General features: G+C 35.2%; 3 protein-coding genes across 6 annotated transcripts; 1 reads left to right on the plus strand and 2 right to left on the minus strand.

Moving 5' to 3' along the window:
• Positions 1 to 1,071: 1,071 nt before the first annotated feature.
• On the minus strand, positions 1,072 to 4,793 carry LOC113775302 (adenylylsulfatase HINT3). 2 transcript variants are annotated; one of them, XM_027320129.1, is made up of 8 exons: positions 4,361 to 4,793; positions 3,484 to 3,539; positions 2,679 to 2,736; positions 2,456 to 2,522; positions 1,659 to 1,714; positions 1,494 to 1,547; positions 1,263 to 1,413; positions 1,072 to 1,159 (listed from the first exon to the last, which is right to left on the minus strand). In XM_027320129.1, the coding sequence occupies exons 1-7, from the start codon at positions 4,568 to 4,570 to the stop codon at positions 1,282 to 1,284; spliced, it is 633 nt and encodes a 210-aa protein (XP_027175930.1). In that variant the 5' UTR covers positions 4,571 to 4,793; the 3' UTR covers positions 1,072 to 1,159; positions 1,263 to 1,281. The 2 variants fall into 2 exon arrangements, with proteins under 2 accessions (XP_027175930.1, XP_027175923.1); XM_027320122.1 differs by having other exon boundaries at positions 1,109 to 1,413.
• Positions 4,794 to 10,124: 5,331 nt separating this feature from the next.
• Positions 10,125 to 12,071, plus strand: LOC113765250 (serine/threonine-protein kinase OXI1). 2 transcript variants are annotated; one of them, XM_027309368.1, is made up of 2 exons: positions 10,125 to 10,834; positions 10,988 to 12,071. In XM_027309368.1, exons 1-2 carry the CDS (start codon positions 10,419 to 10,421, stop codon positions 11,895 to 11,897), a joined length of 1,326 nt encoding a protein of 441 aa, XP_027165169.1. In that variant the 5' UTR covers positions 10,125 to 10,418; the 3' UTR covers positions 11,898 to 12,071. The 2 variants fall into 2 exon arrangements, with proteins under 2 accessions (XP_027165169.1, XP_027165177.1); XM_027309376.1 differs by having other exon boundaries at positions 11,051 to 12,071.
• A 7,885-nt stretch (positions 12,072 to 19,956) lies between these two features.
• On the minus strand, positions 19,957 to 23,225 carry LOC113775477 (60S ribosomal protein L32-1-like). Of its 2 annotated transcripts, none has more exons than XM_027320381.1 (4): positions 23,122 to 23,225; positions 22,283 to 22,377; positions 20,520 to 20,701; positions 19,957 to 20,380 (listed from the first exon to the last, which is right to left on the minus strand). In XM_027320381.1, the coding sequence occupies exons 2-4, from the start codon at positions 22,370 to 22,372 to the stop codon at positions 20,251 to 20,253; spliced, it is 402 nt and encodes a 133-aa protein (XP_027176182.1). In that variant the 5' UTR covers positions 22,373 to 22,377; positions 23,122 to 23,225; the 3' UTR covers positions 19,957 to 20,250. The 2 variants fall into 2 exon arrangements, with proteins under 2 accessions (XP_027176182.1, XP_027176189.1); XM_027320388.1 differs by having other exon boundaries at positions 22,283 to 22,372; positions 23,122 to 23,211.

Genomic DNA, 23,225 nt, shown 5'->3' on the forward strand with positions numbered 1-23,225 from the left:
ATGGGTAATTTCTCAGTAACCGGAGAGTGGACAAAAGATCTCTCGTTGACCAGTGTGACCCAGTCCCAGTGTAGGCCTCGTTTGGATGTGACTAATGAAAGCTCTCAACTGGGGAAAAAACTAAAAGCGAATCTTCTTTTCAGGCCTCGTTTTCTTTTTCATTTTCTGGTTAGTTCTCAAAAAACGAAAGGATTTATACGAAGTAGGAAAATTATAGATGCATGGAAATCAAGGGGAAAAAAAAATGAATTGCTGGAAAAAATTTAAATATGTGATATGCACATAAAAGCAAATAAGAGAGAGAGAGAGAGTTTAGAATTTAGAATAATATGCGTGTTACCTTTCAATAATATGTTTTTCGCCATCTTCTTCAAGGTTTATCCTCCAGGATGATATGACGATTGTTTTGGAGGTTTCACAGAATAAATTTACAAGGCCTTGATGATACAACTTCTTAACTAGGAAAAATAGGGAGGGAGAACGTCGCGTATGGATGAAAGAATCATACGCGTCTTCTAAGAGAGTCTTTCTTCCCTTTATAGAGCGAATAGGTTTTCATATTTTGCTCAGAAAAGCGGCTGGAGAACTTTCAGTGCAATGCAAATTCTGGCATCGCACAAACACTAGAAATGCCAGGGAGACTTCTTTCTTCCTTCCGTTCCGCGTGCTGCTCTCACGAGTTTCTTCCTGCCAAGCAAGATTTTTTTTTTTATTTATTTAAAGACCATTTGGATTGCTCCATTTGGATTGCTATTTGGAACCATTTTCGTAAAAGTATGTTTCTGCATGGATTCTGAGATTTTGACGCACGCAGAGTAAAATAAGAAGGTGGTTGAAAAATATATTTATAAAAAATATAAAAAAATTTCTGCGATACATATCAGCAATGCTCTATCTTAATATGCAGAAACAACAAAACCAAATCAAGAAAAGGATTTCGCTGGCTTCTTTTTATTTTTTCAGGGGGCAGCACAACACCGCGTTGAACTTGACCGTTAAATTTTTGGGGCTGATGTGTAAGTTTTTTTTTTAATTTTATTTTAAAGTATCTAGCATGATCCACTTGAAAAGGGCAAGCAAGCATCTCATTCGATTCGATCAAAACGAGTGAGAGAACTGAGAAGAAGCAAAAGAACAAGGAGAGAGAGTAGAGCAGTTCCTGCAAACAAGATGAAGCTGTAAATTGACCGTAATGTACTTCGGCACCACAGCACAAAACTGATGAAAGAAGACATCTCCGCTATCAATATACTACAACAAACCAGACAATTAATTCTCCTTCTAGCTCCCCAGGAGACTGGACCCTTGTCCCTTGCTTTCATCAAAATTCTCCACAAACTGTAACCTATCGCGGATGCTACGTGCCAGTCGCAAACCTTCCTGATCTAACTTCAATTTCCGCCTTCTCAAACTCTGACATGATCGGCCATATTCACCAATCATTTTCCAATCAGCTCAAGGTAACAGAAAAGCACAAGATAGAAAGGACATACCTCAGAAGCCCATAAGCAATCACTTGCCTTGCGAGGAATTATGTGAATGTGAGTCTGAATACGCAACCACAAAGTGTTTCATCCATCAGTTTTCCCGAGAATCAATAGCCCCATTCCAGTCAAAGAAGCTATACATCCAGTTCAAACAAAGTCCCAGAAACTTACATGAAATATGACTTGGCCAGCTGCAGCGCCGTTGTTAACTAACAGATTAAATGAATCTACAGTATGAACTCTCCATCAATAAACCTTCTAAGATGATGATGGGCAGGAATAAAAATATATAACAATTTCACTAGCCCATTACAGATAAAGTAGTACATCTAAAAAGACATTATTAGATTCCTCGGGGAGACAACAGAATTAGCTATGCTATGGGGACACCAGTGACTGCAACACTTCAAACATTGTCCTCGCTATCGAATTACTGAAGCAACGCAGGAAAAACTTTGGCAATCATCATATACTTTAAACGTTCAAAATTTAATAATATAGCATGATGGTTATTTTATTGCTACAAGACATCCAAATCCACCATCTGCTTGAATCAAAAACAGCAGCAGTAACTTATGTCAAGTGAAGCAGAACTCATCCTTTTTTTTTTTTTAAAAGGTTTGTCTTGCATCATTCTCAACAAATCCCTGAAGTTGTCACTTCTCTAACTTACAGGAAGCCTACGAAGTATGAACTTTGGGAGTCAACAACTCCTTTAAGTTATCCATAGTAGGTTCTGTCAACCCCAATCCCAAACTCCACTAGCAAAAATATGCTTATACATGGGGAACAAGAGGTAAAAATAGTCTATCAAAAAGGTAGCACAGACAGATAAATCATACTTAATCATCAGAAGGCAAGGCCTTCCAATGCAACCAAACAAGCAAGGGGACTAGATGAACTCAACCCCAGTCAGAACCACCCCCACCTGCTGATAACAAAAAATGATGTAGACAAGAAATACATACCACAACCAGTGGCCTTCTTTACAGCTTTGCTAATGAAAGGTACTTTTGAACACATAGCGCCTACAACCTGCACAACATGGTCATTCGATCAGTGTAACTAGTTGCACGTTTCAATTATACCCTGTAATGAAAAGGACTCAACACCCGTTAAGATTATGAAATTTTCTACTATTTTCTATTAGGATAAAGAAACAAAGTATAGCATTTGACAAGAGGCACTTACTTCCGGAGGAGTTGCCTCCAAAGAAGAAAAATGACGTTTTGGGATAATAAGTGAGTGCCTGAGAAAACACATTCCATGGATTCATATAATGTCAAAACCATATTTCATCTAACAAGCAAAACAATAACATAAAAGCACACCATTCTGCACATTAATGGTTGTCAAAAAATTTGATTAGGTCGCAGTTTTTACATGTAGACCAAATCAATTTAAACGCATCCTATTATCTGAGACTACTAAGATTGCCTTTGAGTGTTTCTTGATTCACAAAATAAATGCATAATAAAGCGCCAAGTATGAAGTCCTCTGAAACAGATAAGACACATTGGTTCGTCTCTGGCTATTAGTCGACCACCCCCAAATTTTACCTAAATCCTGCATCACTTCTATGTGTCTAGAGTATGCATAAATCAACCTAGGTAAAGGAGAACGATTGATACTCTGATGACAAATGGAGAAGAGTAAATGTTGTCACAGAAAAAGAGGAGTAAGTCATAGCTTGAGTTGGCATATTCAGGCATCAGAGGGGGTAACAATTTCAAATAATTACTCCATAGAGAAGTATGAAGTCAACAATCCTCTATGATTTATGCAAAATAAGCTCTCAATGCATAGACTAACATGAGATCTATTTGCCAAACTTCAAAAACATGGATGAAATATTTTAAGCAATTGGATAAAGCACTTCTTTATCATCTTATTTTGCCGACGTCACCGTATTTTGTCCAGAGAAAATGTACGGAGACACTTTAAACTCTTAGACATGAAAAGAACAAGACCACCTTACCCATGATACCTTCCTTACCCATGGCTCAGAGGATTTGAGTCCAAAATGCAGAGACATACATCATCTTCATAGACCTGTAGTGAAATCAAGCCCGAGAAAATATCAAAGTACCAACATCAGAAGGGGAAAAGGTTCTAGCTTTATGCTACTTTGGCAGAAAATATTATTAGGCGAAACAACAACTTCCACTCTCATTAAATAAAATAGCAGGGATAATAGCATAGTCACCAAGTACAAACGGTAGAGTTTGCAAAGTGGCTTAAAGTACTAGAGATGTCGACTACTTGCATGTGCTATATTAAATCTTGTTCTGCAGTGGTTCGTCAATTCATCAAACCACAAAGCCTGAACAAGTTGAGTTATCAAACATGGTTTGAGCACAACTCGAAAAGCAAAAGATTTATTTACTTGCATATAGAAAAATTGAAGCTAATCATTCAAAGCGACTAAGTTTGGCCTGATAAACGATCGTTTGAGCTCGGGATCCAGGGCACGCAACCAAGCTCAAATACAAACGTCAAGCTTCTTAAAACATTCAAATCAAGCTTGAACAATGCAGTGGCCGTTTCCTTCACACTGAGGTTTCAAGTGTAACTTTCTTCAGATTTCAAGTTCCAGAGATGGGACATGAGCTTTGAAACAATAATAATTGGGTTAGTCCCAATAGTACAAAAACATTAAAAGTTAACATACCAGCAAGAAGCATAATCAGAAATCATATAGTAATCGAACTTTTTTAGGATATAATTAAACCCAAATTGCTTTTTTTCAAATATATATATATATATATATATATACCGGAGTAAGCCTTTATAAATCCCAAGAAATTGATGGCAGAATCAATTAAAAAGCTACAACAACAAACAGCCTGATAAAGAGAGAGCAAAAAAAAAACCTTCAAAGCCGGAGCTTGGCCTCGAACAATCTTGCAAAAGACGCAATCAGCAGCTTCTTCTTGGCTTTGCCCAGTCTCAGAAGCACAATTCGAAGGGAAGACGGCAAAAGAGCATTGGGGGTGGGGTTGAGTTTGGGGAGGAATTGGGCGAATATGGGAAGAAAGAATGGCCAGACGTCGACGTGCAGGCGCCCCCTCCTCCTCCATCATCAATGCATCTACTCCTATAATACTGGTGCAAGTAGAGTCCAAAAGGGATGCTAGAGAAAGCTGTTGGTTGAGAGCGAGCTTATTATCAACATAACAGCAATAGGTGTAATTTTTGACGCCAGAAGGAACCCAATAACAGAAACAGACAAAGGATAAGGAAAACTGATTTGAGTTGAATGAGCTAAAATGAGTTTTGAGGCGGAGGGGAAGTGGAGATAGATACCTTTGAGAGGAATAAAGTGCTGGTGGTTGGCGCTAATTTATTATTGTAATCACTTTTTAGTGGTCGGTTCTGCTTTATCCAAACAGAGATGTATGTGGCGCTGATGAACACCACCGATTGTTTGCTTACAGATTTGATGGACGATGTCCGGTAGTCAGTACCGTGTAACCGTACCTATTGGTTGTTATACGCTCCCACAGAAACCCCCCGCCCCCCCAAAAAACAAAAAAAAAAATATATATATATATAAATATATATATATACATATACAAATCATAGCACAATGTTGGTATAATAAATTAATATATTTTTAAGGCTTTTATTTATACATTTATTTTCTTTTGGATAGATATTTTATACTTTTATTAACATAGAAGTAATTTATGTTGATCATTTTAACTTGAGTTTAGCAACTAGCTTACACTCTTTTTTTTTTTCCTTTGGCCCTCTTTTGTTTATTAAACTTGGCTAATTGGACCATATAAAAGAGATACGTATGTGTGTGTATATATATACATACATATGTATATGTATATTAAGTATTATCACAATTTTGCTTAGTTGGCAAGTTCGATTTTTTGTCAAAATGATCTCAAAATTTTTTTAAAAAAAAGAAGCTGATATTAGATTGTAATTCACAGAGAATTCTAATAGGCATGCAAAATATTGAGACGCAATACAGGAAGAACAAATAAACAGTGATCTAATTCATACACAGCACTTGATTAAGAATTAAATTAGAAAATGGTATCCAACTTTGAGGTAAATCGGTACAAATACACCAACAAGCATATGGTTAAGTCGAGTAATAATATATCAATTTCAATTTCAGGTGGAAATTGTAAAATACTGTCTGAGTGCATTGCTCGGCAGTTGTTACCAATAGCTTTTGTTGAAGCCAAAAATGTCGCAAGACTTATTGCTGGCTCTCTTCAGTTATTAGCTTTTGCTTGATAAAGACAGAATAAAATGCAGATATCTGCCCAAATTGTCGAACTTATGAACCTTTTTCAGTGAAAGCCTATAGAAATCTAATGTACCCCCCAAAAAACAAAAAAAAGGAGCCCCAAATGCCTGTATCAGTGAAAGAAATACCTCACCTACTCCTTGAGGCGAGAGAGAGAGAGAGAGAGAGAGAGAGAGAGGAGAAGGAGAGGAACCAAAAAGTCGAATGAGGATCGGGAGGTATACCACAGTCCAGAATGAGCCCATGGAAGTTAGGTAGTTGGCACAGCTCCTTCTTGGCCCGGCCCACCAAACACCAAAATTCCAGATAATTGATTGCTCTTTATTAGGTAAAATTTTAACGTTTTTTCGTGAATATTCTTTTTACATATTTTTTTAATCATTTTTTTACTTCACATGTACAACATCTTAAAAAAAGTGTTGAATAAATTGAAAAAAATTAAAAAGTTGCAACCCAAAACAACCAGTAAAGTGATGTTTCAATTTTATCCCTAAGACTCGTATCAAATTATCATTTTGGAACTAATTTGTTTCATTTTTAGAATGTGAGACACTTAATTTGTTTATTTTAAAAGTGAGAGGCCAAAAAAAATAGTTTTTTTCTCCCCAAAATGTGATGGATGAAACATGTTATTTTCCATTTATCATTCTCTATTTTGAAAGGCTTCGGTTTTGGTATACAAAACCGATTGCATTGCTCTAATTATTTTTACAAATCTTGTAACATATTTTGGCGTTTCTTATTTAGCAGCCTTTGGGCATGGGATAAAAAAGCAAAAAATAAAAAAGTGGGCTCACCGTAAAATTTTGAAATGACCACCACCCCTATTTTCAGTAAACTTTTAATAAGAATTTTGAGTTTTTGCGGACAAAATTTAACTAGCACAGCTTTTAGTAGTGTCCATCTTTGTTTTTCTGCAGAAAGGGCAAAAACTACCCCGTTTGGACAGCCATTTTTTCCCAAAAAATTGTATCGCCTTTCGTGATCACATTTCCCTATTACATTTTTTCTTCACATACATCAAATCGCTACAGTAATTTTTCTACAAAAAATCCAAGAAAATGTAATCCAAATGGGAGGGTTCCGTTGGACCTGGAATGATTATACAAACCCAAACAGTTCCACATTTAGATGCAAGGTTGGTTGGTTGAATGGTGAAAATCATCTTTTGACAAAAAAAAAAAAAAAAAAAGAATGGTGAAAATCATCAATCCAAAGCAGGAAAAGGATTTCAATCGTTTCCCCATTTTGACAATACAATGATACGATTGATGCTAGATAAACACACTTTTAATCAGAAGTTTAGGGCCATTCTGCAACCATGCAAAGTTTAGAGCGGTCAAGTTTTTTTTTCCCCCTAAGAGAATGGGTTTTTTTTCCCCTTTTTTTTACTTTTTGAGTTTTCCTCGGATAAAGCATATGCTTGCACTTATGACTCTGTCCCACCCCAAAAAAAAAAAAAAAAAAAAAAAAAACACGTTAGAGGTTATACATGAAAAAACATTTTTCTTCCTCCTTTGTTCAAAGATCTTGAATTTATTTTTGTTAAATTTGTAAAATGACGCAAGCATATACTTTACCACTCCTTGTGCCTCAGTTGCTTGAGTTTTACACAATTGAATACAACCAGATGCTAATTCATAGCGTAAAGTAACCACTACCAGATGTACATCTGTTATGCTAACCCTTGGGATATTAGACTTTAGTAGAGGACAAGGGCGGGATTTGTACAAAACTTGATTCGAATATGAACTATACCTATGCAGTATCATATTAGACGTGGGATCAATATGGACGGGACTAAAATGAGTTAGACTCATTTTAATACAGTCCAAATACCCCCATAAATTCTATTTTATTTTTTTTAACTCTCTTTTCCCTAACCAAATGTCTCAATATTACCTTTTTTTTTTTTAATTATCATTTAGTTAGTTTGTTTAGTCTTGTAATACATTTCACCATCAAAGTCATGGATTCTGCTGAAATGATTCATTTTTGTACCTACCCGCAATTTTTACTTCCTATGACTAAATGTTGCCCATGTTTTCTCCAATATACGATCCTATACATATTTGTACGGCCTATGTCAGGATGAAGTCGATCGATTCTGATTTTTTGCATTGCGGACAAAACCATGCAGTAAAATCTACGTCAATTGATTTTTTTTTTTTTTTTCAAAATTCAGTTTTCGAGCACTAAATTTCACGAGATTTAAATGTAAACATACTTTCTGAAGTTCAATTTGGGCGTAACAAACTTTGCTAACCAAATGTCTCAAAATTGTTTGATGGTTCTTGGCTTTTAGGAGGCCTTGCTTGGATTGCTGTTTTCCGTAGAAAAATTTTGTCATTTTTCGTGAACACATTTCCCTATTACCTTTTTTTCTCACATACATCAAATCGCTACAGTAATTTTCCCATGAAAAATGACGGAAAATGCAATCCAAACGGGTTTGTTGGCTGCTTTTTGGCTTATAGTAAAACCTAAGTCAATTGATCATTTTCCTTCTAACTTCAATTTTCGAAGATTAAATTTCATGAGATGTGAAAAGTAGACTTGTTTTTTGAAGTTCAAGTTGGACATGGCAACTTTTGCTAATCAAATGTCTCAAAATTGTTAGATGGTTTTTGGCTTTTAGAAAAATCATTAATATTTTTAGATTTTGGGAGAAAAAACATCCGTGGGAGTCCTAACTAAGTCCCAGTTGGACTCATATTTTTTTATTGGGTGTAATTTCCGTTAGGCTCAATCCCATATTTTACATATTAATCCCGTCTGGATTAAATTTGGGTATGAAAGCCAATTGAGTCTCAGGGACTTTTTGCCACCTTGGAAGCCATGGTATTATTGAGTTTGTCTAAATGAGCAGGTAAAATTTGACCGAATGCGTTTCGTTGTTGTTGGATCTAAAGCTTATACACCGCTACAGCAATTGAGAGGATACAGCCTCCGCATATTATCACCTACATAACGTGGAGGAATGATTTTGGTCAAAAAGTAGTGAAATGATTCAGTTCCTGAATTTTCAAGATTGCGTGGAGGAGGAGGAGGAGGAGGAGGCTCTCTGCCCAACTGATTTTCCAATGCTTTTAGTTTTATAAAAGCTTCAACGAAAGTCAAAGAACTGCAAGAACACTATTGTGGACTTCTCCCATGTGTTAGCTCTTTTTTTTTTTTTTTAAAATAATTTTGTTGACAGCGTCGCCCATCTCATTTTGCATCCGTGTCAATTTTTGCATTATTTGGACTATAAACTTTTATTCATGGAGAATTTATGCACCATGAGTTTTTAATTGAAGTGTTAGATAAGATTCCTTTGTCTCCTTGTTTCTTAAATCTCATGTCCTCTTCATTAGATTTTTTTTTTTTTTTTTTTTTTTTTAAAAAAGAGGTGTTAGATAGCAAACCAAACTAGCATGTTGTCCTACTTACAAACCCAACCATGACAAGTTCCGCTGACTTTTGGATAACAAGTTGATATTTAATATTTTCATTTCAAGTAACAAGTAAGATATAAAAATTCATTAGCCTTTTCTCCTTGTCAATTATCATATCACGAATGAGTATAATAAGAGTAATTGTGAATAAAAGATGGGTGTCCTGTCAATACAATCAAGAGCATTTTGCATATCACACGAAAAGTTTAAAGCAATAAATTCTGATTTTGGTTTGGAAATTGTCATAGTTGATAGAATGCAAAAAATTTAGAAAAAAAAGCACCAATAAATCGCCGCTAGATTCAATATTGTGTTTGCATTGTCAATACAATATTTGAATGTGTTTGGATAGCGATTATTTGGTTTCAAATTATTTGCTTGCATCACAAACATAATTTTCAACGTATATTTTTATCTTTTTAATCATCATTTTATTTCACATACATCACATCATAAAAAATTTTACATTAATTATTTTAAATAATATTTCGAATAATCTACTATCCAGCGAGATTCAATGATACGGCTGGTGCTAGGTTAATACCTTTAATCAGAACCTCAAGGACCATTCTGCAACTATGCAAAGTTTAGAGTGGTCAAGTATTTTTTTTTTTCCCTCCTATGAGAATGAATTTTTAATTTTTAATTTTTTTAGTTTTCCCCGGATAAAGCATAAATTTGCACTCATAACTCTGTCCCCACACACAAAAAAAAAAAAAGAAAAACCAAACTGACACATACAATCACGTAAGAGGTTATAGATAAAAAACATTCTTCTTCTTCCCCCTTTTGTTCAAGGATGTTGAATTTATTTTTGTTAATTTTGCAAAATGACGCAAGCATATACTTCACCACTCCTATTCTTCTTATTATTATTATTATTAATGATGCCCAGAGTCCAGAGTCCGCATCCTTCCTCAGCAAGGAAAATGGGAAACAGCATATGCTCCCACTGAGTCCAAAGTCATAAGCCATTTCCAAGTTCCAACACCATAAAAAGTAGTGTGTGTAGACTGTCTGTAACCAATAATATAATTCAACAGAAAGAAAAAGCCACCCCCTCCGCCATCGATCGAGTCCCGTCCCGTCCCGGCCAAGGACTGCAACGCATTACAACGGTCTACTATTCTAATCATATATCGCTCCTCTTCAAATTCACAGAGAGGTTTTACAGAAAGTGGGAGAATATCAATTCTTCCGCTCAGGTAGCGTACGTCCGCCATGAGCGACGGACACAATAACAATGACCTCCCAAATCATCCCGTAGCTTCTCTGGACCTGAAAAGTCTCAAGGTCATCTCCGCCCTTGGCCGTGGTGCTAAAGGCGTCGTGTTTTTGGTTCGATCAGAAAACGGAGAATCTCTTGCTCTCAAAGCAATTTCGAGAGCTTCTATCGAGAAAAATCACAAGACTGATGCTGCTTCCACTGATCGCCGCCCGGCCGACGAAGAATACAGAAGAATTTGCTTCGAGCGGGATGTTTTAGCCTCCTTAAACCATCCTCTCCTGCCTAAACTCCGCGGCGTCTTATCCACTGACAAGATCATCGGTTACGCCATCGATTACTGTCCCGGCCGCGATCTTAATTCCCTCCGCAGAAAACAAACCGAGAAAATGTTCTCCGACGATATCATCAGGTAATTCATTCCTCTTGATCGATTTTTTAACCAAATTAAATTTGCATGCGCGCACACATGTATGTATATATAGGCATACGGAGAGAATAGCGCCTTTATGTAGAAACTCATTTTTAATTGTTGCGGGAATATTTTTTTTTTTAAACACTACAGATTTTACGCTGCTGAGATAGTGCTAGCTTTGGAGTATTTACACGGATTGGGAATTGTGTATAGAGATTTAAAGCCGGAAAATGTGATGATCCAGGAGAACGGTCACCTAATGCTAGTGGATTTCGATCTCTCCGCAAAGCTCTCCGCCAAATCTCCCGAGGCTCGTCGACTCGGTGACTCATCGCCTAGTTCCTTGTCGATCAAGAACAAGCATAGGAATAGGAAGAAAAACAGGCAGAGATTTCCAGAGTTCTTAAGCTTCTGCAAATCCGGGATAACTGAGTCCGACTCGGTGCATCCGGTTGAATTCAGCAGTGAGTCCGGGAGACAGGAATCGGATTCCGTAGAAAAGTCCAACTCATTCGTGGGGACGGAGGAATACGTGGCTCCCGAGATTTTAATCGGGAAAGGTCACGATTTCGCGGTGGATTGGTGGTGCTTGGGCGTCATGTTGCATGAGATGCTCTACGGGACGACGCCGTTTAAGGGGTCCAACCGGAAGGAGACTTTCTATCGGATTCTAGCGAAAGATCCGGAGCTGGTGGGGGAGCCCACGCCCTTGAGGGACTTGATCAAGAAGCTGCTTGAAAAGGAAGCAAAAAGAAGGATCTCCGTGGAGGGAGTCAAGGGCCATGATTTCTTTAAAGATGTTGATTGGGCCCATATTTTGGAAATCCAACGGCCGCCTTTTATTCCAGCGGCCGAGGATACCCAACAGGGGAATAAGGACATTGACGTGGAGTCATTTGTCCAGCAAGTGTTTAACGCAGGGATCGATGGTGATGAAAAAGTCGGCAACAAGGAAAATTCGGAAAACAAGAAGAATATTTTAGATCATAAAAACAAAGGAGTGTGGGTTGAAGGGTTGAATAATCCTCCCGCTCAAAGCGCGAATTTTTTTATTTTTTAGTTCATATCGTAATTTTTTTTTTTTCATTTGATTAATTGGATCGATGAGAGTGTATGACCCATATAACCATCCCCTTATGAAGCCCTAACATGTAGTCAAATCCAAATCTCTGATTTATCTACGAAGGATACTAGGATTATTCAACCATGCCACATCGAGAAGATTAGGTCTTAATAGATTTCGAGTTGATTAGCTCCATCGTCCGTGATGGCAAATAATCAAAGGTCCATTTGTGGCGTTCCAGCAGTTTTCAAGCAGTGTAATCTATATCTATATGTATTCAAGAAGGGATTTTTAGCAGAAATCCTCTCAATGCCTTCTAAACTTGTCATACTTTTTTCTAGATTTTGTATTTATTTTAATACATAAAAAAGTAGTGGGTTATAACCCACCTTATCACCAATCAATATTCTCACTATCCCACTATCTTAACTCATATTTTTGCATTTATTTTAATACATAAAAAAGTAGTGGGTTATAACCCATCTTATCACCAATCAATATTTTCACTATCCCACTATCACCTTATCACCAATCAATATTCTCACTATCTCACTCCCACTATCTCACTATCTTAACTCATCCTACAATTACTCCTACAAATTCTTCTTATACTGATCGACTTAATTAACTTATCGAGTTAATTCTCTCACCCTCTCTCTCAGTTTCTTATTTGTTTTGGGTTCTCTATTGATTTTGTAAATGTATTGATTTTGTTTCTTTTGTGAGCAATAGTGGAAGATATTATGTGAAGAGACTCCAGCAGAAATCAACTTTCTTGCGGCCGGCTTAATTTTCCAGGTCAGTCCCCTCTGCCTTTTAAGTATGTTTTGTTTTTGCTTTGTTTTTTGTCATGAATGATATTGCATTGATTTTCTGATCATCCATTATTTTTGAAAATTTTTTACAAAATCTTATAAACGGTTGTTTGCTTATTGTTACACTGTAAAGCAAAGATAAAAAGGTATTGTTTGCTTATATAATTGCGGATGGTATAGGTTCATGATTGAGGGTTCTACTATTTCTAACATAAATTGTATATTATAAAAATTTATTTGTTTGTATTACTGAAATTTTTTTAATTATTTTTTATTGCACATTTATCACATAAAATAGGTGTTACGATAGTTATTTTCATAATTTTATTCCAAAAAATGATCGTGCATGAAATAAAAAAAAGATTTTTTGATAATTAAAAAAAATAATTAAAAATGGTTTATAATTGGAGAAAAACAATTCAGATACTACTAATAACTAAGGCACTATACGCCCATTATTAAAATTGGATTAATTTTTAATTTCGTCAGAAATCCTTTTGGCAAAATTGCATTCTAGCATTTCTTTTCTTTATCAACAATGACAATTACAACTACGTGATTCATCTATCTAGCAACAGCACAATTCAACTCATGGAATAAATAGTTCATTGCTTAAAGTACTTAAACAAAATGTTAGAGCCAAGTCCTACTTAACACCTGCAAGTAATATATTACAATTAGAAAAAAGAAAATGATTCAATAGGAGCAAAAAACTCACCAAGCCCCTGACATATGTGCAATCGTCAAGGCACTTTTGAGCATTTAAAACTGCATTCCTTAGTTCAGGTAACCACTTCTCTGTAATTGTTTTCATTTGATTACAATGCAATTCTATTAAATTCTATTGATGCTATTTCTATATTAATTATTGTATTTTTTTGGTTAACAGTTCTCATACAATGTATCACTATTTACACATAAAATAAATACATAAACTATTGATTTTTAATTTAATATATATTTTATTTCTAGATCAAAGAAATGAAAAATCTAACTGTCCTCAAGATCGCCAGGCATCCACATCACCAATGATTTTGCGTGATCATGGTAAATATACAGTTTCTTATATCGTCATACTCATCTTACATACACACTTTTTGGCTGCACTATCTTGCTAAATCAACTATAGATACAATACAATACAATTGTATTACAATTGTTCGATTACAATACAATTGTATTACAATTGTTCGATTACAATACAATTGTATTACATTCTATTGATGCTATTTATAGACAACTTAGCAATTTTATAGATTAGCAATTTATTTTATTTTATAGATTACCAATTACTACATGTACCAAAATATTTTTATATAGGGATTACTTCATTAACTATGGGTGCTAATAACAATTCAATTGGTGAGTATTTTTCATTTGATTACAACACAATTGTATTAAATTCTATTGATGCTATTCTATATTAACTATTGTATTTTTTTGTTAACAATTCTCATATAATGATAAAAAAAATTCTCATACAACCGAAAAAAAACGGTTCTTGAATGATATATACATTCTATTATATTTCAAACTATTGTTAAACAGATATTATATTTTAATTTTATTGGTAAAATTTTTTCACCTTTATTTGTTCACCATTTTATTTTTTTTCCAAAAATGTCAGCACCGTGCATAGCACGGGTATTCCCACTAGTCTATATCTATATGTATTCAGGAAGGGATTTTTAGCAGAAACCCTCTCAATGCCTTCTAAACTTGTCATACTTTTTTCTAGATTTTTGTATTTATTTTAATACATAAAAAAGTAGTGGGTTATAACCCACCTTATCACCAATCAATATTCCCGCTATCCCACTATCACCAATCAATATTTCCACTATCTCACTATCACCTTATCACCAATCAATACTCCCACTATCTCACTCCTACCATCCCACTATCTTAACTCATATTTTTGTATTTATTTTAATACGTAAAAAAGTAGTGGGTTATAACCCACCTTATCACCAATAAATATTCCCACTATCCCACTATCACCTTATCACCAATCAATATTCCCACTATCTCACTCCCACTATCCCACTATCTTAACTCATCTTACAATTACTCCTACAAATTCTTCTTTTACTGATCGATTTAATTAACTTATCGAGTTAATTTCCTCATCCTCTCTCTCGGTTTCTTATTTGTTTTGGGTTCTCTATTGATTTTGTAAATGTATTGATTTTGTTTCTTTTGTGAGAAGTAGCGGAAGATATTATGTGCAGAGACTCCAGCATAAATCAACCTTCTTGCGGCCGGCTTAATTTTTCAGGTCAGTCCCCTCTGCCTTTTAAGTATGTTTTGCTTTTGCTTTATTTTTTGTCATGAATGATATTGCATTGATTTTCTGATCATCCATTATTTCTGAAAATTTTTTACAAAATCTTATGAACGGTTGTTTGCTTATTGTTACACTGTAAAGCAAAGATAAAAAGGTATTGCTTCCTTATATAATTGCGGATGGTATAGGTTCATGATTGAGGGTTCTACTATTTCTAACATAAATTGTATATTATAAAAATTTATTTGTTTGTATTACTGAAATTTTTTTAATTATTTTTTATTGCACATTTATCACATAAAATAGGTGTTACGATAGTTATTTTCATAATTTTATTCCAAAAATGATCGTGCATGAAATAAAAAAAAAGATTTTTTGATAATTAAAAAAATAATTAAAAATGGTTTATAATTGGAGAAAAACAATTCAGATACTACTAATAACTAAGGCACTATACGCCCATTATTAAAATTGGATTAATTTTTAATTTCGTCAGAAATCCTTTTGGCAAAATTGCATTCTAGCCTTTCTTTTCTTTATCAACAATGACAATTACAACTACGTGATTCATCTATCTAGCAACAGCACAATTCAACTCATGGAATAAATAGTTCATTGCTTAAAGTACTTAAACGAAAGGTTAGAGCCAAGTCCTACTTAACACCTGCAAGTAATATATTACAATTAGAAAAAAGAAAATGATTCAAGAGGAGCAAAAAACTCACCAAACCCCTGACATATGTGCAATCGTCAAGGCACTTTTGAGCATTTAAAACTGCATTCCTTACTGCATTCCTTAGTTCAGGTAACCACTTCTCTGTAATTGTTTTCATTTGATTACAATGCAATTCTATTAAATTCTATTGATGCTATTTCTATATTAATTATTGTATTTTTTTGGTTAACAGTTCTCATACAATGTATCACTATTTACACATAAAATAAATACATAAACTATTGATTTTTAATTTAATATATATTTTATTTCTAGATCAAAGAAATGAAAAATCTAACTGTCCTCAAGATCGCCAGGCATCCACATCACCAATGATTTTGCGTGATCATGGTAAATATACAGTTTCTTATATCGTCATACTCATCTTACATACACACTTTTTGGCTGCACTATCTTGCTAAATCAACTATAGATACAATACAATACAATTGTATTACAATTGTTCGATTACAATACAATTGTATTACATTCTATTGATGCTATTTATAGACAACTTAGCAATTTTATAGATTAGCAATTTATTTTATTTTATAGATTACCAATTACTACATGTACCAAAATATTTTTATATAGGGATTGCTTCATTAACTATGGGTGTTAATAACAATTCAATTGGTGCGTATTTTTCATTTGATTACAACACAATTGTATTAAATTATATTGATGCTATTCTATATTAACTATTGTATTTTTTTGTTAACAATTCTCATACAATGATAAAAAAAATTCTCATACAACCGAAAAAGACGGTTCTTGAATAATATATACATTCTATTATATTTCAAACTATTGTTAAACAGATATTATATTTTAATTTTATTGGTAAAATTTTTTCACCTTTATTTGTTCACCATTTTATTTTTTTTCTAATAATATCAGCACCGTGCATAGCACGGGTATTCCCACTAGTTAGATTGTATGCTACATTGGTCCATTGTTGATATCTGTCCTGATTCTTGCTTTAGAAATTTGACAAATGTACACGACTTGGATTCACAAAGACTGGAAACCAAAATTTGCATGGCACCATGTGGTCCAGTAGTATCTGTTTCTCACAGGTTTGCTTTTTCTTAGTCCATGATATATATCATCAACGCTCAATTAAAGTTGGATTAAATCAAACTTCCTTTCTTCGGCAAGGATATAGATATGTGGCATCCTTTGCATCCGTCTACAACATGTGAAATGCATAGCCAGACTTAATTAGCTTAGCTGCGAGCGCCATCCCTAGCGTTAGCAGCCGCAGCACCGATAAATGAGACCTTCTCGTGGTACTGCCAAGGCCGTGTTGCCAGCAAAATTAGCGGTCTTTACAACTGTTAACTGCCTAATAAATGTGGCATATGCCCAACAAACAAAATCACATAACTATCTCTTCTTTCTTGGCAACACTATCACGTTTGCTTAGCCTCAGCCACACTTAGCTTATCTTTACTTTTAACGGTTTTAATACTGTTGTCGTTTTGGGTCCTATAATTCTCTCTTTGCGAGGCATGATGCTGATATTATTGCTGCCGTAGCCATCAAGCATCAATGAATTGGCCTTAGTTAGGCCTCCTGTTATCATTGCGCAAAAGGTTACAATAATGACTTCATCTTGGTGAAGCTGAAGCCAGAGTCGTTGCTTCAGCACATTACTTTTTTTTTTTTTTTTCCTTTGCAGATTACAATAATATTTATGCAATAATTTCGATTTACAGTTAACAAGAATGATCCCTCAAGAACAACTAAGTTAGTCACCTTCTTGAGAATTACTCTGTAACCACAATCATCTGAAAAGGACATGGCTTGTGAGATAAAGCACTGGTATATAGCAGTATTACATGGTCCCAAGTCCCAGATAGTCCACCTAAATTCTTTTCCCTTTGACAAGTAGTAACTCTTCTAATCAAGCCCAGTTTTTTACTTTTTAGTCACAAATTCTCGAACGTGCAACATGATAATATATTTACCGGTCTGTACATGAGGTAAGAAGTCGCAAGGAACCAAACTCCTTTTTAATATTATTGTAACGATTTGATATATATAAGGTGATAGAGAAATGTGTTCATAAAAAATGTGACAATTTTTTTGAGGAAAATTGCAATTCAAACGGGATGAAGGAATGAAAAGCTCCATTTTTAAGAAGGGATGAAGGGAATAGGGTTAATTAGAAAGCAATGCAGCGCGCTTTGTAAGTAAAGTTGGTCAAAGCATAATTTGTCACTTGGGAGCTGAGATTTGATGTTAAAGCTGACGACAAAAGGTCTCTTCCACCTACGACAAACAATGGCAGTCACCATTTTTGGACTAGTCAAACAATGGCCTTGCCAATACAGGCAGTCAAAGACAAAGAACATAACCAATAACCTGGCTACGCAAGGCTTGGAATTTGCGTGATGGCCAAGACAGCATGGTCTCCCGATTCCCGCAGCTAGTTTTGAATGGGGGAGTCGTCTGACGACCTTAACATGGGTGTGATTAGAAGTCCATATGAGTGCGAAATGCTTCTGGATAACTTGTGTATCTTCTCATCTGCTTACCGGAAAAATTAGTATAGTTGCCAAAAATTATTATTGTGTGTTTGGATCGGAGATTATTTGAAATAATTATTATAACATTTTTTGTGATATCATGTATGTGAGATAAAAAGATGATTCGGAAGATAAAAAATTGTGTTGGAAATTAATGTGATGGGAAGCAAATCATTTGGAGGCAAATAATGGCTATCCAAACACACTAACAACGTGATGGAGGAGTTAATTCGTTCCTTGTGGCCGGCAAGTATTTTTTTTTTTTTTTGGTCAATTGCCATCTTTGATATATTGAAGAGGTAATAATTACAAAAATAATTACAAATGCCTAGTAACTTTTAGAAAATCATAATATTGTATGCCTCCTTGGTAAGCCACACAGGAAAGAGATCCATTCACGTAGTATCTTCCTCAAGGTAAATGGCAAACTGGAGGGGGAACAGAGAACTTTGTACTGTTTCCCTTAATGGAGGATGATTTACCAAAAAAAAAAAAGGTACGGATTGATGGAGGATAATTTACAAAAGAATGATCCATAAAAAATTCGTATCTTTTATTTCTTGGTGATTCAAATGGTGCCGATCTATCTCAGTACACCAAAATCACCATCACGACAACGCAAACGAAGTCAACTGACCATACATTTCATTTTCTTTCAAAGGAACAAAAACTCATCCCCACAAGAAAAGGATTTTTTTCTGACCAAAGCCAAATAAAACAGAGGAACGGACCTCTAAATTTGTCCTTTTCCTATTTTTTCAATTCGATATGGACAACAGGTCAAGTGGAATGCTACCTTTTTGGTATCAATTTTTTTTTTTGGCAAACCTTTTTGGTATCATTTAATATTTATCTTTTGCGGCTAAACTTTCCAAGAAAAAATAGTTTATTGTTGTCTGGGATATATTTTGGATCGTTTTTTTTTCACATAATCTTGAATTTAATGCATTTTACATACATTCATTCTATGATCCTCAGCAGTTCAGTCATAAGAAGAAGAAATTTATTGAGATGGATGACAAAATTTTATTTTTGAGCAGCAGACCCAAATTCAGAGAAAGGAATGGACAGCATTACAACTAGCTTGTCAGTTAATCTAGACCGGCGAGGCATAATCAAAGTAATGGTACTAGAAGACATTAGATGCCGGCATGACGAAGTAATAACTTTGAAAAGCTGGCCTATTCCAGTTCTCCTGTTGCGTCTCCAAAACCCAAAATCAGATTAAAAAGAATTGAGAATTGATTCCATAAATTGTATATGTACTGATTCTAGTCCTTGCCTCCATGGTGTACGATTCATGTCAATCAGTACAATCCACATTTCTTTGCATGCTATACATCCAACTGAAATTTCTGTGTGAATTATTTGGGCCTTTCCGACCAATGCACTTTGCTCTGGTAATTCTGATGCTAAAATGAGCGCCCAAGGCGGTAATGTTTCAATAGTCGGCCTCCAACCGTCAATTTATGTTAGCAAGAAAGTCATTGTTGCGTACACGATCTTTAGAACCCCACGTTGTTGTCAGCTTGCTACTGTTGCGTTAATGCACCCAAGTTCGTACAAAGGCCGATTTGTACACATTAGCAGTTTTTTGTTTTCAGTTTGGTCGCGAATCAATACAAAAAACAGATTACCAAAGTTATACACGCTGTTCCCATGGCCACTTACTGCCCAGAAATTGGCCGCCCCAAAACATTGAAGCTCCCCAAACTTAAATATATTATAGGTTCACCGCATACTCAGCAAATGGAAAGATCAGATAAACATGCAACAGAATACGCAATTACTTCCAAGATAAATTGATAAAACTAGGCAATGTAACATACTGACAAATGCAGATGTAATCAGAGTAATAAATGAAAGACTAACTTCAGCCAGCATAAAGAGACGTTCTGCTCAACAAAATTCCCCGCAAATGTTCCACTCGAACTTCTGAGAGTAGCTAAAGTAAAGGTTTTGCTTCCTACCACAGCTGACAGCAGATATTGTGAAAAGCTCATTCGTCCTCCTGGCTACGCAGCCTGGCTAATTTGTTGGTCACAACAACATCCAACTGTGCTGCACGCTCAACAATATCTTTCCGTTTCTTAGTTGATACATTGTGAGCTATCTCCGCACAATAAGTCCTGACATTTTATTAGCCGGTGTAGGTAAAGTTCCCAAAATTGCAAAGCGATAGATACAAAAAGCATAATAGCAAAAGCATTCTTTAGTTTCAAAAGTCATGAAATTAAATTCTGGAAATGTCAAGAGATGATAACTGACCTGTTATGCATCATCAAAAGCTCCAGTTCTTGGACATTATGCACAACAAACTTTTTAAATCCATTAGGAAGATAGTGGCGAGTTTTCTTATCTGATCCATAACCAATGTTGGGCATTAGAGTGCATCCTTTGAACTTCCTCCTCACACGGGAATCAATACCTTTGGGCCTGCGCCAGTTTGTCTGGACAAGAGTTCAGATGGGCCATGTAGGAAAGATGATGTGAGTGAATGCATCAGCTTCACATGTCTAAACTACATTAAAATTGTACAGAAAGAAATAACAGATAGAAGATTGATATAAGATGCCATCTTTGACTCGAACAACAGGCATAGTTGTCAAAATCGCGATCCGGATCAATGGATCGTACGATCCGGATAACCAAAATCGATCCGGATCGTATTCAGAGTCGCAAATCATATTAATCTATGTAGGATCGCGTAGGATCGTAGCAGGATCGTAGCAGGATCGGTAGGATCGTTTAGGATCATACGATCGTACAATTTTTTGTAAATTTGTGAAATACGAAGCTCCATTTTGCAAGTAAATGAAAATATGTGGTATATTTGTAATTTATCAAAGAATTGCAGCCTTTAATTGCAATTAGGAGCTTTTGGTAGGATCTTACGATCCTACGATCCGATTCTGTGAAACTAAAATCGATCCTACGTAGAATCCCGATTTTACAAACCTTGACAACAGGTCAAAAGTAAAGACAGATGACATTCTGCTACACAGCACTTATAACCAGTAAAGTTTCATCGAAATTGCAGAGAAAGAAATAACAGGTAGAGAAGATTCGGTGATTGGAGCCACCTTTAACTCAGAAAAGAAATTTTGTATAAGGAGGTCAAAATGTGTGCTGAATGAAATGTAGACAACACAGGACATTCTGTGACACTACAGTTCAAATTCAAAACCAGACATCTATCTTATACCATATGAAATGTGAAAACAGAGTTCCGTTGAAGAAAACCGTCATACTTTTGGAATTTCCGTTTTAGTAAATATCAAAAGTAGAAATTAGATGAAGTACAAGATATTGGCACAAATAGCTAGATGGTATTTGATTCATTAAGAAACGTTTACACTGAATCTAAAATCTGGAGAAAACAAAGGCACGCCATTAGTAGCTTTGCTATATGCCCAAAAAAAGAACTCTAAAATAACCGAACAAGTAAGTTTGACTCATTCAGTTGTGCATGTTGCCTTGGATACTGCAAACGGACAGCCACTGGCAAAACGTAGAAAGAATAAAATAAAAAGGCGAACCATTATTTTGGACTATGTAGCACATACTCCATCCTCATGCGATCTCTTTACATGCTTAATAGTCAATTAAGAAGTTGAAATGATAATAATGTACTAATTTACCATCTACCGTCCATCTATGAAGCATGCAATTAAAAAAAAAAATTGAATCAAGAAAGAGAAAGCACCATCAGAGACAGTCATACCCCCCCCCCCCCCCAAAAAAAAAAGCAATATCTGTCACAGTAAATGCAAAAAGGAAAATTGAAAAGAATGTGCAAATTGTGAACTAAGAAAGCTGTAATATTTTGTCATGTCAAAATGTCCAACTCTGGATGCCATGGCACTAATATCTACGAGCAAGGATTTTTTAGCATTTTACTAGTGGCACTGAAGTCTATTTTCTAACAGAATTGTTACTATGCTTTTCAAGTATGCATCACATGCAGAAAATTAAAAGAGGTAAAAAGTAAGTGAATTGGCTAAAGAATATAGATAGTGTACAAAAAAAACCTTCACTGAGATTTTGCGATCACTTTGGGGCCTCTTGAACTTCTTGACACGCTTCTTCACAATCTTCTTGCTCAGCAAGGGGACAGCCATCTTTTCTACAGGTCAAATAATGCAGCACAGGAAAACTTATTTAGCATAAACACATAGCGAAACTATGGTAAACAGCAAAAGCAAAGACAAATATCTGGCTTGCCAACTGGGTATGGAAGTAATAGTTGAACGGGAACACCAATCCTAGTATTGGGAATTCGATTCATTAGCACAACAGAAATGCTAGTTAGGCCTAACTCACATAATAAATAACTAGTACAAGGCCAATTGTAGAAAGATTTCAAACATCCAACTACAACTTTACCTGCAAAGCTCATTCGCTAGCCCATTATACTTAGCACAAATCAGAAGCTAAGATAGAAGAAATATACCATTAGCATGAAATCCAGTGAGATACAATATGAACATGAAGAATAAAAATTCACCCTTAAAAATATACAATCCAAATTGAAAATTAAAGAGTACAAGTAACTGCAATCACAATTTCGAATAAAGTTCTTCATGAAAAGATAAATTTCGAACAAAAGATGTCAAATCCTTGAACTAAACAACATTTTCAAAGCTCATAACTTCAAATATTCGGATCACATGCTTATAAAGTAATGCATGTTCACTAAGGAAAAAAAATATTATAAAAGCCGAAAGAAAGAGAAAAAAGCTTTAAATAGCCAAACAGGTATGAATAGGTGAAAAGAACCTATATAAGCTGTTTTATGCAGATTTAAACACAAAATACATATCTTTTCCATCTTAAAAAGGAAAAGGCAAAGAAGGAGAAGAAGTCCGACCTATTCACGACGCAGCTGCGATAGCTACTCTCCGGTGAAGAAGTGTAAGGAGTAAGAAGTGAGCTTTAGGGTTTTGAACAATTTGTATGTAGGAGGACGGATTG

This window comes from Coffea eugenioides, chromosome 1 (assembly GCF_003713205.1).
Source record: "Coffea eugenioides isolate CCC68of chromosome 1, Ceug_1.0, whole genome shotgun sequence".
NCBI lineage: Eukaryota > Viridiplantae > Streptophyta > Magnoliopsida > Gentianales > Rubiaceae > Coffea > Coffea eugenioides.